This window comes from Microtus pennsylvanicus, chromosome 11 (assembly GCF_037038515.1).
Source record: "Microtus pennsylvanicus isolate mMicPen1 chromosome 11, mMicPen1.hap1, whole genome shotgun sequence".
NCBI lineage: Eukaryota > Metazoa > Chordata > Mammalia > Rodentia > Cricetidae > Microtus > Microtus pennsylvanicus.
Genome location: NC_134589.1, coordinates 25,689,689 through 25,702,781, shown reverse-complemented (window position 1 = coordinate 25,702,781; position 13,093 = coordinate 25,689,689). Strand labels below are relative to the sequence as shown.

At 45.2% G+C, this 13,093-nt stretch overlaps 1 protein-coding gene across 1 annotated transcript in view; it reads left to right on the top strand.

The window, feature by feature from the left end:
* Skap1 (src kinase associated phosphoprotein 1) overlaps nucleotides 1-13,093 on the top strand; it is a 288,633-nt gene that overhangs the window by 48,244 nt on the left and 227,296 nt on the right. The window contains exon 3 of the mRNA XM_075990947.1: nucleotides 9,242-9,267. Coding sequence (XP_075847062.1) covers nucleotides 9,242-9,267 — 26 coding nt within the window. The remainder of the gene's footprint in view (nucleotides 1-9,241; nucleotides 9,268-13,093) is intronic.

Genomic DNA, 13,093 nt, shown 5'->3' with positions numbered 1-13,093 from the left:
CGGTCTCACGCTCCTCTGCACCCCAAGCATGTTGTGTGTCTCTGCCAGATTTGACCTCAGTGGACAAAATCTCACCATGAAAGTCAAGTGAATCTTTTAGTTTGGGGGGGGGAGCAGCAGGGAACCTAAATCCCGATCTGATGTTGTGGACTTTAATTTTGCCACATTGTATCCAGTTAGCAGTTTTCTTTGACTATTTCAGTGTGAGTTATCGCTCATTGTGTCTTACATGGGGGGGAGGGGGACGGGGATGGGGACTGTGAGGGCAAATGAGTGAGATCTCCTTGGAGAGAACTAGTCCCATGCTAGGAGGTAGGGAGAGAACTAGAGCGTGGGTTTTCCATTTTATATCAGAGAGCAGAGTCATTGACTCATCAAGAAGAGCACTTGGTTTCCTCCTATCCAGACTGGGTTACCATTATTGAGGGCACCAGATCTCACGATAGATGGTTGTGAGCCACCATGTGGTTGCTGGGAATTGAACTCAGGACTTTTGGAAGAGCAGGCAATGCTCTTAACCGCTGAGCCATCTCTCCAGCCCTGTTGGATTACCATTATTGAATTTGCATGTGCGTGCATGTGCGCATGCATGCGTACGTGCGTGTGTGTGTGTGTGTGTGTGTGTGTGTACGTACATGTGATGTGAGGGGACATGTTTGCTATAGTACACATGTGGAGGTCGGAGGACAACTCTACAGGAGCAATTCTCTCCTTCTACCGTTACATGGGTCCCAGGGACAGAACTCAGGCCATTAAACTTGTCCCCCAAGTGCCTTTACCCACTGAGCCATCTTGCCAGCCCCCAGAGCAGGTTTTGGATTGACCATGGTGGTGATTGCATGGAGATGACTCCAGCGGGAAATGGGGTGTTATTTGATTTCTTTTTTATTGTCTAGGGATGGACTTAAAAGTTGGGAGGGTCATGGTGAGCTATATTGTCAGTATCAGATAATGTCACTTGTGACCATGATCTTCTGTGAACCGGGGAACATTGTGTTGTTGTCTGGGGTGAACGTTTAAAGCTTATACGTATAGATTCAGGATACAGAAATATTACACTTCCCCAAAGAACCCAGGACCGCCTTACGACAGGGACTTCTGTTGCTGGAAATAGATGCATATATATTGCCTCTTGTTACCACAGATTTGTTACTATTTAAAGTTGGCACTTCTCCAGATGTAACTTCAGCTTATCTTTTGGACAAGATTCCAAGTTCCTCACAGGTAGGCACAAAGTCTTGTACCTTCGGTGGCACTGAGGTGGGACCAGACAGCACATTATCTCTCCATCCCAGGCCTTTGTGTTTGTCTAAGCCTGGTGTCAGGACCCCTGGGTCCCAGGCTTCTGATGACTCCACCGGATACTTCCACCAGATGGTGCCATTTTTCCATTTCTGCTCTTGGGTGTCAATGGCCACACTACCCTCTGCCTCTCCATCATTCTTTCTGCAGTGGTTCTGGGACACTGGCAGCAGAAAGAGAACTCAAATGAGGAAGAGCTTAAGGAAATAAGTGGATGCCCAGGCTTAACTGCTGCTCAACCAAGTCATTTTCTTGGGCGTGGAATCAGTCTTATCCGTCATTCAATGTTCAAGGTCATTGCAAGGGGCTTTGTTAGTCTTATCAACTTGCCGTTGAAGCACAGCTCACCTAGGTGTGCACTTGGATTCTGAGAGTCCATCCCCGATACCAGAACAGCACTTCGGTCAGTGTTAGTCCTTGTGATCTGTGTGGATGGGTGTCATCGTATGAAAGAGATGCTCAAAAGGGGCCAAGGAGCAACCCTAGACAGTGAGCATCACAAACAGCCTACGCATTCAGCAAGGACCCGTGCTTTCTTATGAAAAGGAAATTTGAATTTGAGCATCCCTCAGTCATTAAGAAATATTGGAGTAAGCAGATGGTTTATCAGGGCAGGGAAGGCATGCTATGCCTTATATTAAGTCCCAGGTAAAATAACATTTTTTAATGCTTCAGTTGCAAAAAACCCAATCATCTAGATGTTCTAAATTCATAACATCCCAGATGTTGACCTTTCTGGATTGCTAGTTTTATAATGTCAGTGTAGTCTTGTTTGTGTCTAACCCCATGCAGCTCATCATTTAAAAAATTTATTAGGTTTTCTTCTTTTGGTGTGCGTGCACACGTGTGTGTGTGTGTGTGTGTAGACAGGGGGCATGCCACAGTGGATGTATAAAAGTGAGCAGGCAACTTTTTGGAGTCAGTTACCGCCTGCCTTGTTTTCGAGACAGGGACTCTTCTTGTTTCTCTCACTGTGCTGCATAGCCAAGGCTAGCCCACTGGCAATTCTCTTGTCTTCAACTCCCATCTCCCTGTAGGCGTGCCAGGTTACAGATGTGCACTTCTTTATCCAGGGGGTTCCAGGCTTACACGGCGATGATTTTACATGCCGGGCATCTCCTCTGTCTTCTTACCCTTTTGACAGTTGGCGGGAGATGAAGGCATTGCTGTCATAGCTGAAGTCTAAGGAGTTTTCGCCAAGGGAACAGAGAACCTACATACTGCCTTCCCTCAGTTTTATGGAGTTTAGAGGTCTCTGCAGACCAGCTGTGGACTCTGTGAGCTCACTGTCCTGGAACACGAAGGGGCTGTCTGAACAATGAGTTGTAACTTCCCTTAAGGGCTGGATTCGCTTTTCTATTGTAGCCACTAAGAAAGCAGCTGATGTGGAATTTAAGAGCTTCAACCGGGACATTGTAGTCAAGTGTTTGATTTCCTTGAGTCTTGCTTTCTCCATCTGTAAAATGGAGACAGTTGGGGTGGGGGCGGGTAGCTCAGTGGGCACAGTGCTTGCTCTGTGGAACCCAGATCAAAGGCTGGATACGGTGTATAGCTCTGTAGTCCTAGTACTCCTACAAGGAGACGGGCCATGGAGACAGGAATTTTCTGGAAGCTTGAGGACCAGCTAGTCTGGAGTCTGCAACAGAATGAGAAAAACAAGTGACCTTCCTTAACACAAAGGTGGACGGTAAGTGCAAAAAGTCTTCCTCTGATTTCCACATGCCTGCACACACACATTCGGGGGGTTAGGTGGGGGCGGGTAGGAGGGAGGGATAGTTTTAAATAAGGAGTTAATAATATACCGACTTCCCAAGGTTGCTATACAGATTAAATAAAATATGTGAAATGTATTCAAAGCTTAATTCTTAGCATGCATTAAGCACTGAGTTTGTGCATTATTTTATTATAATTAGAAAATGGAATTATTTTTCCTTCAGAGGTAGTTCCAACAATATTAGGGTACTTAAAATTATTTGTCTACCTCCTGCGCCAGGATCTGTCTAATTACCTGGTCAAGAGATGAGAGCTCTCAGTAGCTTTTCCCCCACAACAACGCTTATTGCTTGACTTTGTGGTCAAGAATCTGACCGCTTCTCCCTGACCCAAACTAATGGCTTAGAGTCAATTGCTCCATTTTCGGCAGAAATCTAGTAATGCATCCTGTGAATTAAGCTGGCAATTTAGAAGAACATGTTTACAGTTCCTTATTAAAATGTTTGCACAGAAGCCAATTACTGTGCTGGGTGTGCCGGTGCATTCTGTAAATTCAAGGCTAGCCTGGGCTACATAGTGAACTGTGGGTCAGCCTGGGCTACACACACACACACAGAGGTGGGGGCGAGAGCGCCAGTTCCTAGGCTTGCAAACTGTCTGCCTTGCTAATACCACAGACTAGTTATTTCATCTTTTGGTTTCCTTGTTTTTAGCTTTTAAAATGTGTTTAATAATGAAAGAAGCATGCTGAAAAGTTTGTGGAAGTGCTTGGAAAGGTCCCAACTATCCAGCGGACAGATCTTAGCGCTGTTTTCTTTATCACCATTGTTACCGTGTGGTTACTGCTGGGGTTCTGGTTTCCCTCAACTCCATGAACACTATTATTCATTTGCTGTACCTGTCCTCAAACCGAAGCTCGGTTGCCAATATCTTTAATTGAAAAAATCCCGAATAGCAAACTTGACTATGCATGCATTTTAAATTTATTTTCTTTATATGCATATGAGTGAGTTGCTTGCATATAGGTCTGTGTACTACTTGCGTACCTAGTGCCAGCAAAGGACAAAGGATGTTTAATCCCCCGAGACAGGCGTTACAGATCATTGTGATATACCTTGTGGGTGCTGGGAATCAAACCTGGGTCTTTTAGAAGATCAGCCAGTGCTCTCAACTGCTGAGCCGCCTCTCCAGCCCCAAACCATGCATGCATTTTAGTTTTTGCATGCAAAATGAAAAGACTGTTCTGCAGACCAGCTAAGCACGAAGACAGGCTTGTTTGGACTGAATGTGAAAATAATCACCATCCGTATGGCACAGCGTCTTCTCTCTCCTCACGCTGTCCTATCTCCTTTTCAGTCCCGAGTTCCATTTGCGTGGGCCTGGTGAGGCTGAGCGTGGCTGTTGCAGAGGAGTGATAGCTTCCCTTTCCTATAGGAGCTGAAGGTTCAAAGAGGAGATTAAAGAAGTGTGTGTTATCTGTCAGCACAGGCCAGATAGGGAACTCTCAGAGGCTTTTGGACTAGACGTAGCTCTGTGTGTGAGCGCTATAACTCTGTGTGTGCATTCATAATGTGTTTCCTTCTGTATATTTCTTTTGCAGTTTTTGTATCTTGGTTTTAAACATTTCGCTCCTGATTTGTTGAGCTGTCTGGTTTAAAGAGGATTGTCTTTAGAGCAAAGCATAAGAATTGGAAGGGGTTGGCAGGGGTTTAACTAAAAACTTCCTGAAGAGCACAGAATTCTCCAGCCACAGGATTTGTGTAACTGGACAAGATGAAGACCTCAAATATGTCCAGCAGAGAATAAGCTGGGGCCCCTTCTTAAGGGTTGACATTGCTTGATATTTATTACAGTTATTGCTGATACTTTATAGTTTCCTTTTAGAAGCATCCTCTAGGGCTGAAGATATAGTTCAGTTGGTAGAGTGCCCCTTTAGCACGATCAAGGCTGGTTTGATTCCCTAGTGCAGCATAAAACTGGGTGTAGTAGTACATACCTGTAATCCCAACACTCGGGAAACGGCGGCAGGGGGATCAGTAACTGAAGGTCATCTTTGGCTACACAGGGAGTCTGAGGCTAGCCTGGGCTATGTGAGCCTAGTCTCAAAACCAAACCGAAACAAAATGTCCTCTGTGGGAAGTAAGTGTGTGTGTGCTGTGTTTGCTCCCGTTTTTAAAGCAAACTTATCTAGACTATTGTAGTAACACTTAGAGAAGGACGCAAGGAAGAAAAGATTCGATGGGAAAGAAAGGAAGTAACGTTCACTCCCACCAAGTTCAACACGGAAGGTTCACTAGATTTTCAAAATTTAATAATCAACATTATTTAAAATATGCAAGTCGATGATTTGATATCCACATATGCGTTGTGAGATGCTTGCGTTTTAATTAGTACGCCCACCACCTCCCGCCTGAAGCTGTTTTCATTGTGAGAATGTGTCAAATCTACTCTTTACCATTTTCAGGTATCTAATGTAGTTTTGTTAACGAGAGTCATGCACTAAACATTAATTAGATCCTTGGAATCTATTCATATTTTTGTTTTTGTTGTTACTCATGTTTAAAATTTTAAAGTATTATTTTACTAGCTTAAGTGCATGAGTATTTTGCCTGCATGCATGTCTGTGCACCATGGGCATGTCTAGTGCCTACAGAGGCCAGCAGAGGGCACTGATCCCCTGGGATGGGGGTTATAGACAGTCATGAGCCATTATGTGGGTGCTAGGAATTGAACTAGAGTCCTCTGGAAGAGCAGCCAGTGCTCTTAACTACTGAGTCATCTCTCTAACCCTTGTTGTTGTTGTTGTTGTTGTTATTGGTTAAGGCAGGGTCTCGCTATGAAGCTGAGCCTCCTTCCTTGCTCTCCCTGAGAACTGATGTTATAGATAGATGTAACATTACCTTGCTAAACTTACACATATCACTGGAAGTTAAACAAAGATGTTCAATCACAGTATTATCAAAATAATGTTGACTCCACTACATGGTACCGATTATGTAAGACAGCTTCCTCATTTGTTGCTGTTAAATGGAGTGTTTCTCTGCACCGACCATCTTATGTTATAGTTGCTATTGGCAGAAGCATGCTCTTTTTAATTTTAAGAGGCACATTATTTTATATTTATTTATTTTCAAGACAGGGTTTCTCTGTGTTTCCCTGGCTGTCTTGGAACTCACTCTGTAGACCAGGCTGGCTTTGAACTCACAGAGATCCTCCTGCCTCTGCCTCCCAAGTGGCTGGGATTAAAGGTGTGAGCCACCCCAGAAGCATAATCTTACGTTTATGTGAACTTATAACATGCCCTGTCTTCTTGACTAATAAGAGAAACCAAGAAAGCTGGACTTGATAGAAAAGAGAACTTAAAATAAATGTTGGAGTGGGGGTAGTGGACGAAGGAGGGGCACACATACGCACACACACGCACACACACGCACACACACACACACACACGCGCGCGCGCATACACACACACAAACACACGCGCGTGCACACACACGCGCGCGCGCGCACACGCGCGCACACACACAGGCCTATTTAACAATTTACTCAGAGTTAGCCTTTTAAAATACTGTTACTCAATGGCTTGATTTCCCCACCTACCCCTGATCCTGCAAATAAGAGTAATATTGGTTAGTAAAACTCTTGTCATTAACTTTTTGTAAAAAGAAGTGTGTGTGGGTGTCTCTCTCTGTGTGTATTTGCACCCTTGTTTGTTTATTTTATTTTATGTGTGTAGATGTTTTGCCTGTATGTGTATCTGTGTACCACATGCATACCTGATACCCAAGAGGCCAGGTCCCTAGGAATTGAAATAGTGGATGGTTATGAGCCACCATGTGAGTGCTGGGAATCAAACCAAGGTCCTCTGCAAGAGCAGGCAGTGTTTTAACTGCCCAGCCGTCTCCAGCCCCTCTTTTCTTCTTATGTTTAATTAGAGGATGAGTAACGATAAGACTTGGGTGTTAGAGCAATGCATCAAGAGAAGATGGGAAGGAGCAGAAGTTGGAATATTGTTCATGTGTTCAACGATCTGCTCCGTTGCCTGCTTTGATATGAATATGAAATGTCCTCCGCAGGCCCGTGCGCTTTAGCACTGTTGGGAGATGACAAGAACCTTTAAGAGGCCTGGCTCGTAGAAGTAAGACGCTAGGGAGGCATCCCTGGAAGATTCCAGCCCTGGCTGTATCCTGGCAAGCTCTCCACTTTCCAGCTGCAGTCTCCGTGCCGCCAGCCAACCTTTGTTCCCACTTGCTGCTTGGTTCTGTGTCCTCCCTCGCCGAGATGGACTGTAGTCCTTCAAACCATAAGCGGACAGAACCGGCTCCTTCCTTGTTGCTTCTTGTTATGTGCTCTGTCACAGAGATGAGAAGAGAAAGTAATCCCACTGTATTTCACAGGAAGGCATTTGGGGGCAGTGGTCAGCTGTCCCGTGCTGGGCGGAGACTGGCCCACTTCACACTTACACGCAGCTGAATTGATTGTCTACCAGTTCTAGTGCACATGTGCCCTTACGCGTGTGGACATGCCTTCTTCTGGACGTCGAAACCTTCCGGCTCCCACTTCCTCCTTCACCTGGCTCCTTTTCCTTCCTCTGCCTTCTCTCTAACCTGTTACTTTGTATTTCCTTCCACCTAATGTCAGAGCAGGGTGTGTCTGGTGAAAGCAAACCCTGGCTTTCTGCTCCGATTTCTTCTTCTCTAATAGCTTCCCTCATGCCACCTCTGTTTTATGACGACCTCCTCCCCACTGACCTCCCACTGTTCCGTTTTCCACCGTTCTGGGGAGTGGTAGAGAAAAAGTCTAGGCATGAGGATGATCATCCTCCCTAATGTAGCCAAACCTAATTTTAGTCGTGTCGACCCTGGAAGACAGCATTGCCACCCAGTATGGCCTTTCCCTGAACCTTCTGTGGTTATGGACCCTCTTGGTTTGATTAAGAATTCAATTAAAAACATGTAATTTTCCTCCTAGAAAGCCTCAGATACAAATTCCCAAGAGGCTAAGAGGAGAACAGAGAGTATCCATCCTGCTTAGTGGTGTGGAAGGCTTTAGTCTGTTCAGAGAATTAAGGTGTAGTCGCCGCCGTGAACCCGGTGGTGAATACAGGGGAAGAGACGAGGACGCGAGGAGAGGGGGCTTTCGAATATTGCACTCTGCCGTGAAGAAGATGGAACAGGAGATGGAGAGACTGAAATGGTGAGGGGAGGATGTGCCTCATTCTATGAGAGCGCGCACGCTGATGGGAAGGGCCAAGCCGAGAGGAAGAAAGTGGCCATACCCTAGAGGAAAATCAATACAGAATAATGTAAGTTTCCTGGGAAGGCACTAAATAGGTTTTTGTGGGTAACCACCGTAAGTGACATTGTTTCTGTCTCGGGTGGGGGTGAGTCAGGTTCCACAGACGTGATTGACAAGCCATCTTCTCTATCATGGCTCTTCGGTGCTTAAGACCCCAAGGGGTGTCAGTTCTGCCAATCATTTCACAAAGCGACAGGGAAGGAGAAGGTACCACGGATTTCATGGGCTGCCTTCATTTCTTGACTCAGCTGCTGCAGTGTGAGACAACTCTGCTTCGCCCGTCCAGGCCTCACCTGTCCACATTAGCCGTGAGCGCAGATGAGACTGTGTTCTTGGTACTGGCGTTTGCGTTAGTCTACCAATAGGAACATCACTGGTGTTTACTGCCCAGGCCAGTGACGTGTTACTGTAGTTCACAGGGCAGGTGTCTCAATAAAGAACCATCTGGCTCAAACCGTGAGACACCATGGACTTCCTTTTTAGTTAGGTCCAGGTTTTTTTTTTAATTTAATTTATTTTTATTTTATGTTCATTGGTGTTTTGCCTGTATGTATGCCTGTATGAGGGTGTCAGAAGCCCTGAAACTGGAGTTACAGACAGATGTGAGCCGCCAAGTGGGTGCTGGGAACTGAACCCAGGTCCTCCGGAAGAGCAGCCAGTGTTCTTAACCGCTGAGCCATCTCTCCAGCTTCTATCCCCGGTTGTAAAAGGCACTTTGCTTAGTTGTTGCAGCACATTGATGCAGCTTTTAAGACATTAAGATTCTTAAAAACACCAACGGCAAGACTTGCATTTCTTAAACAAAGCCAAGCTCTGCCTGATGATCGGCTGTTCGGCTTTTTTGGTCAAGGTCTACTGACCTGGTGTATGAACCGTAATTGAAACGTTCAAGTTTGACTGATCTCCACTCTTTCTTCTTTTATTTCAGGTACTGCTGGGATTTTCAGCCCCAAGGTGAGTCCTCCTTGTCCATACATCGTTTTATATTGAGAATGTGTAGGTGATCTCGTTGTGTCTTCTAAATCTCTCCACAGAGCGGCACTGGCCGTCTCTGAGCAAAGCCAGTGGCGTGTTTAATTAACCCTCACCCCACAGGGCCCCCAGCGAGCTGCTGTTTCAGCAACAAGAGGCACCATGCCTTGAATGGCTGCTGAATTATTTTACTGAACCAGAGCAACAATATGCCTTTATTCCTTGACTCTCGTTAGATGGCAACAGGATCCTGCAGCCTTCAAATAGAGTGGTGGCCAAGACCATAATAAAATCCTTGGGTGGGGTCCAACTCGGCTAATCCTTCATTTGCCCCAGAAATAAATTCTAGTGCACTATCCTCCATCGCAGTGTCCTTCCACACAGACTGTCTGGCAGCAGAGAAATGTCACAAGTGGAGCCGTGCGGGAATTCCCACCAGGACAGTGCTCTCGCATTTTAATATGAGCCTCGTTGCAGCCTTGGCGCTTCTAATTGCTTTCCGACCATTGTTTCCCTGCCTTTTCTTGATGAACCCAGCATCTGGCATGATTCTACAAAGCCCGCCAGACAGCTGTGTGTAAAATTAAAAATAAAAGGATGAGATTAGAACACATTTGTAAAAGGTTCAAAGTTGGGATGTTTTCGAAACTTCCGATACTCGGAGCGGGTGCGTGCAACGCCAGCCGCCATCGGAGCGGGTGCGTGCAGCGCCAGCCACCGTCACTCTTCTTTGTGTTCGGGCTGAGGCAGCATCCTGAGTGTTCCTTATCTCAACTTAGGAGACATGGAGGTTTTCGCTTTCTCGGAGAATTGCAGAGTTTTTCATCACACTTATGGAGTGAATTATGAATTGTTTGGCACCATGACCTTTTAAAAACCAGTCCATTTCCAGTACTGTCTTACTCGCACTGTGTGCTCTATCTCGCTGAGTCTATGCTTCCAGGAACGTAGTGTCGAGTGATGTACTGGGTGTGTGTGTGTGTGTGTGTGTGTGTGTGTGTGTGTGTGTGTGTGAACAAGGCCAGAGGTTGACCTTGGGTGTTGTTTTACATACTGAGGCAGGGTCTCTTGCTGAATCTGAAGTTTTGAAGCGGTGCTGGGGATCTGAGCTCTGGTCCTCATACTTACACAGTAAGCACTTACCTGAGCTGCCTCTTTAGCCCAGATGCTATTACTTTTACTAAAATTTTAGTTTCCTACTTCACATTTTATTATAACATATTTTTGGTATACATAAGACTTTCTTTAAAAGCAAACTTTATTTTTTTAATCTTTATTTTTTGTTCTTTTGGGACAGGGTCTCTCTTTGTGGCCCTGACTGTTCTGAAACTCACAGCATAGGCTGTATCCAGAAGAAGCCAGATTTAATAAATATAAAAATTATGTTTTAATATAAAATATGCTTTAAAGGCCTTTTAAAAAATTTCCTATGCGTTAAAGTCAGTCTTCTGTGTAGTCATGTGACCTGGCATGACTGCACCGAGAACCAAGAGGGAGCCATAGAGAGCAACGCACAATAACGTAGCCGCCAGCTTTGTAAAGGGTGAGCTACACACTCGCAGACGTACCCTACAGTTCAGGGCTTAACAGATGTTAACCAAAAACCACAAGGGCCAGGGCATGGTGGCCAAATGTCAGAAACGAGCAGAACTTGGGAGCAGAACTAATTTCCTAAGGAGAAGTGAAGAACGAGTGTCAGAAACACGGTCTAGAAACTAGAAATACTCTGAGAAGAGAAAATGTTTTGGAGCGCAGCATAGGAGAGGCTCGGGCACTGAACACGGGGCATGGCTTTCAGATTCTTAGATGGTGGTACTTCCGTCACATCCGACACACAGGGACAATGATGGGAAAAATACATAGCAAAACTATTGCTCATTAGGAAGTACACAGAGGAACGTCCAATCAGAGAGCCTGGAGTCCTGCTTCTGCCACAGACGTGGTTTGAGGGAGGGGCAGATCTACGTATCGGTGGATTAGTCCTTAACTTCCTGGGTTCCAGAAGCTGGTGTGATGGCTGGGAACAACTGGTCTACCCAAGGTGCTATCTGGCAGCATGAAAAGAACAGGGGTGTACAAGAAACTGGCAGAAGCTTTGCTTGATTTTGTTTTTTGAGACAGGGTCTCACTATGTAGACCAGACTGGCCTCCAACTTTACTGAGATATCATTCACATATGATAAAATGTATCCTTTTAAAGTGTGCAGGTCAGCGGTTTTAGTATACTCACTGAATTGTGTAGTCATTGATACCTGTTTCAGAACACGCCATCACTCTCTAAGGGGATCCCGTATCTATCCCAGAGCCCATCATCTTCATCACTGTGTGCTGCTGTCTCGTCGCAAGATTGCTGGAGATCAGTGAGTGTAAGCACACTAGACTAGTAAACAAAAGGAAATGCAGTGTTTATAACAATAATGCTAATTCTCCCCACACACTTTCACCCTCACACCGTTGGTTCACTGTCACCTTCTTCAATGACACATCTGCGTGGGACAAAACTTCTCCTGGGGAGACACTACACACACACCCCAGATAGGGAGCCCATTATAGACCAAAGTATGGATACCACCAATGTCCAACTTGGTGAAAATGAGGTTTATTGGGTTACTTACAGGCACAGAAATCACTCAAACACAATTGTGTCACCAAAGCATGGATGACAGCTCACAAAAGCTGGGCTCCTGGAGCACCCTGCATAGCCTGCAGGCAGCTCAAGAGGCTGGAAGAGTGCCCTTTCCAGGTGCCTCAGTTGGTCTGAATCTCTTCTACACAGCTTGACTAGGCTGCATCTTCACATCCTGGCTTGTCTGAGAGTCTTATTTGCAGCTTGGCTTGTTTCCTCAGACAGGGACGGAGGGGCCTAGTGAAATTGGTTAGTTTCAGGGACTTCCTGAAGCAGTTTTGAGTTGCTTAAGGAGCTTCCCTGCAGGATGCAGTGTTTCAACCTGGGAGAAAACTGTTTTACTCAACATCGTCTCAGAGAAAAGAATCCTAAGAATTACTAGAGGAAACATAATGGAAAAGTTCCTCTTTTTTTTTCGTTTGATTTTTGTATGTTTGTTTATTGAGATAGGGTATCTCTGTGTAATAGTACTGGCTATCCTAGAACTTGGATACAAAGACCAGACTGACTTCAAACTCAGAGCTCCATCTGCCTCTGCCTCCTGAATGCTGGGATTAAAGGTGTGCACCACCAGTCATGGCCACTTTCTTTTTTTGTACTTAACAACAACAACAAAAAAAATCTATCCATCTATCTAATCTATGTATGGTGTGTGTGTGTGTGTGTGTGTACATGTGCCGCACTGGAGGTCAGACGACGACCTTCAGGAAGTAGTTCTCTCCTTCTACCTTGTGGGTTCAGTGGATTCAACTCAGGTCACTGGGCTTGATGCAAGCTCTCTTACCAGCTGCAAACATTCTCTTAGTGAGGTTAAATATAACTGAGCAACATAAGAAGGCTTAGCTTTAGGACTTGGGATAACCTCAATAATACAAGTCTTGCTTACTTTGAAAACTGCTCTTGTCTTCTTCCTCCTCCTGTCCTCCTCCTCCTTTTCCTTCTTGTTTTTCTTCATCATCATCATCATCATTATTGTATCCATGGTGTTGCAGGCTGAATCCAGAGCCTGGCACATGAACTACATACCCAGCAAAAACAAATGAACAGATAACAGCAATAACAACAATTCTTTTATTTAGATTTTCATTTAGTTACAAAGGAAAGCTGTGAGGTATATGCTGGGGAGCTGTTTGTGTTGTGGCCCTCAGAATCTGAAAGATGACATCGATTGGCTGTCCAAGT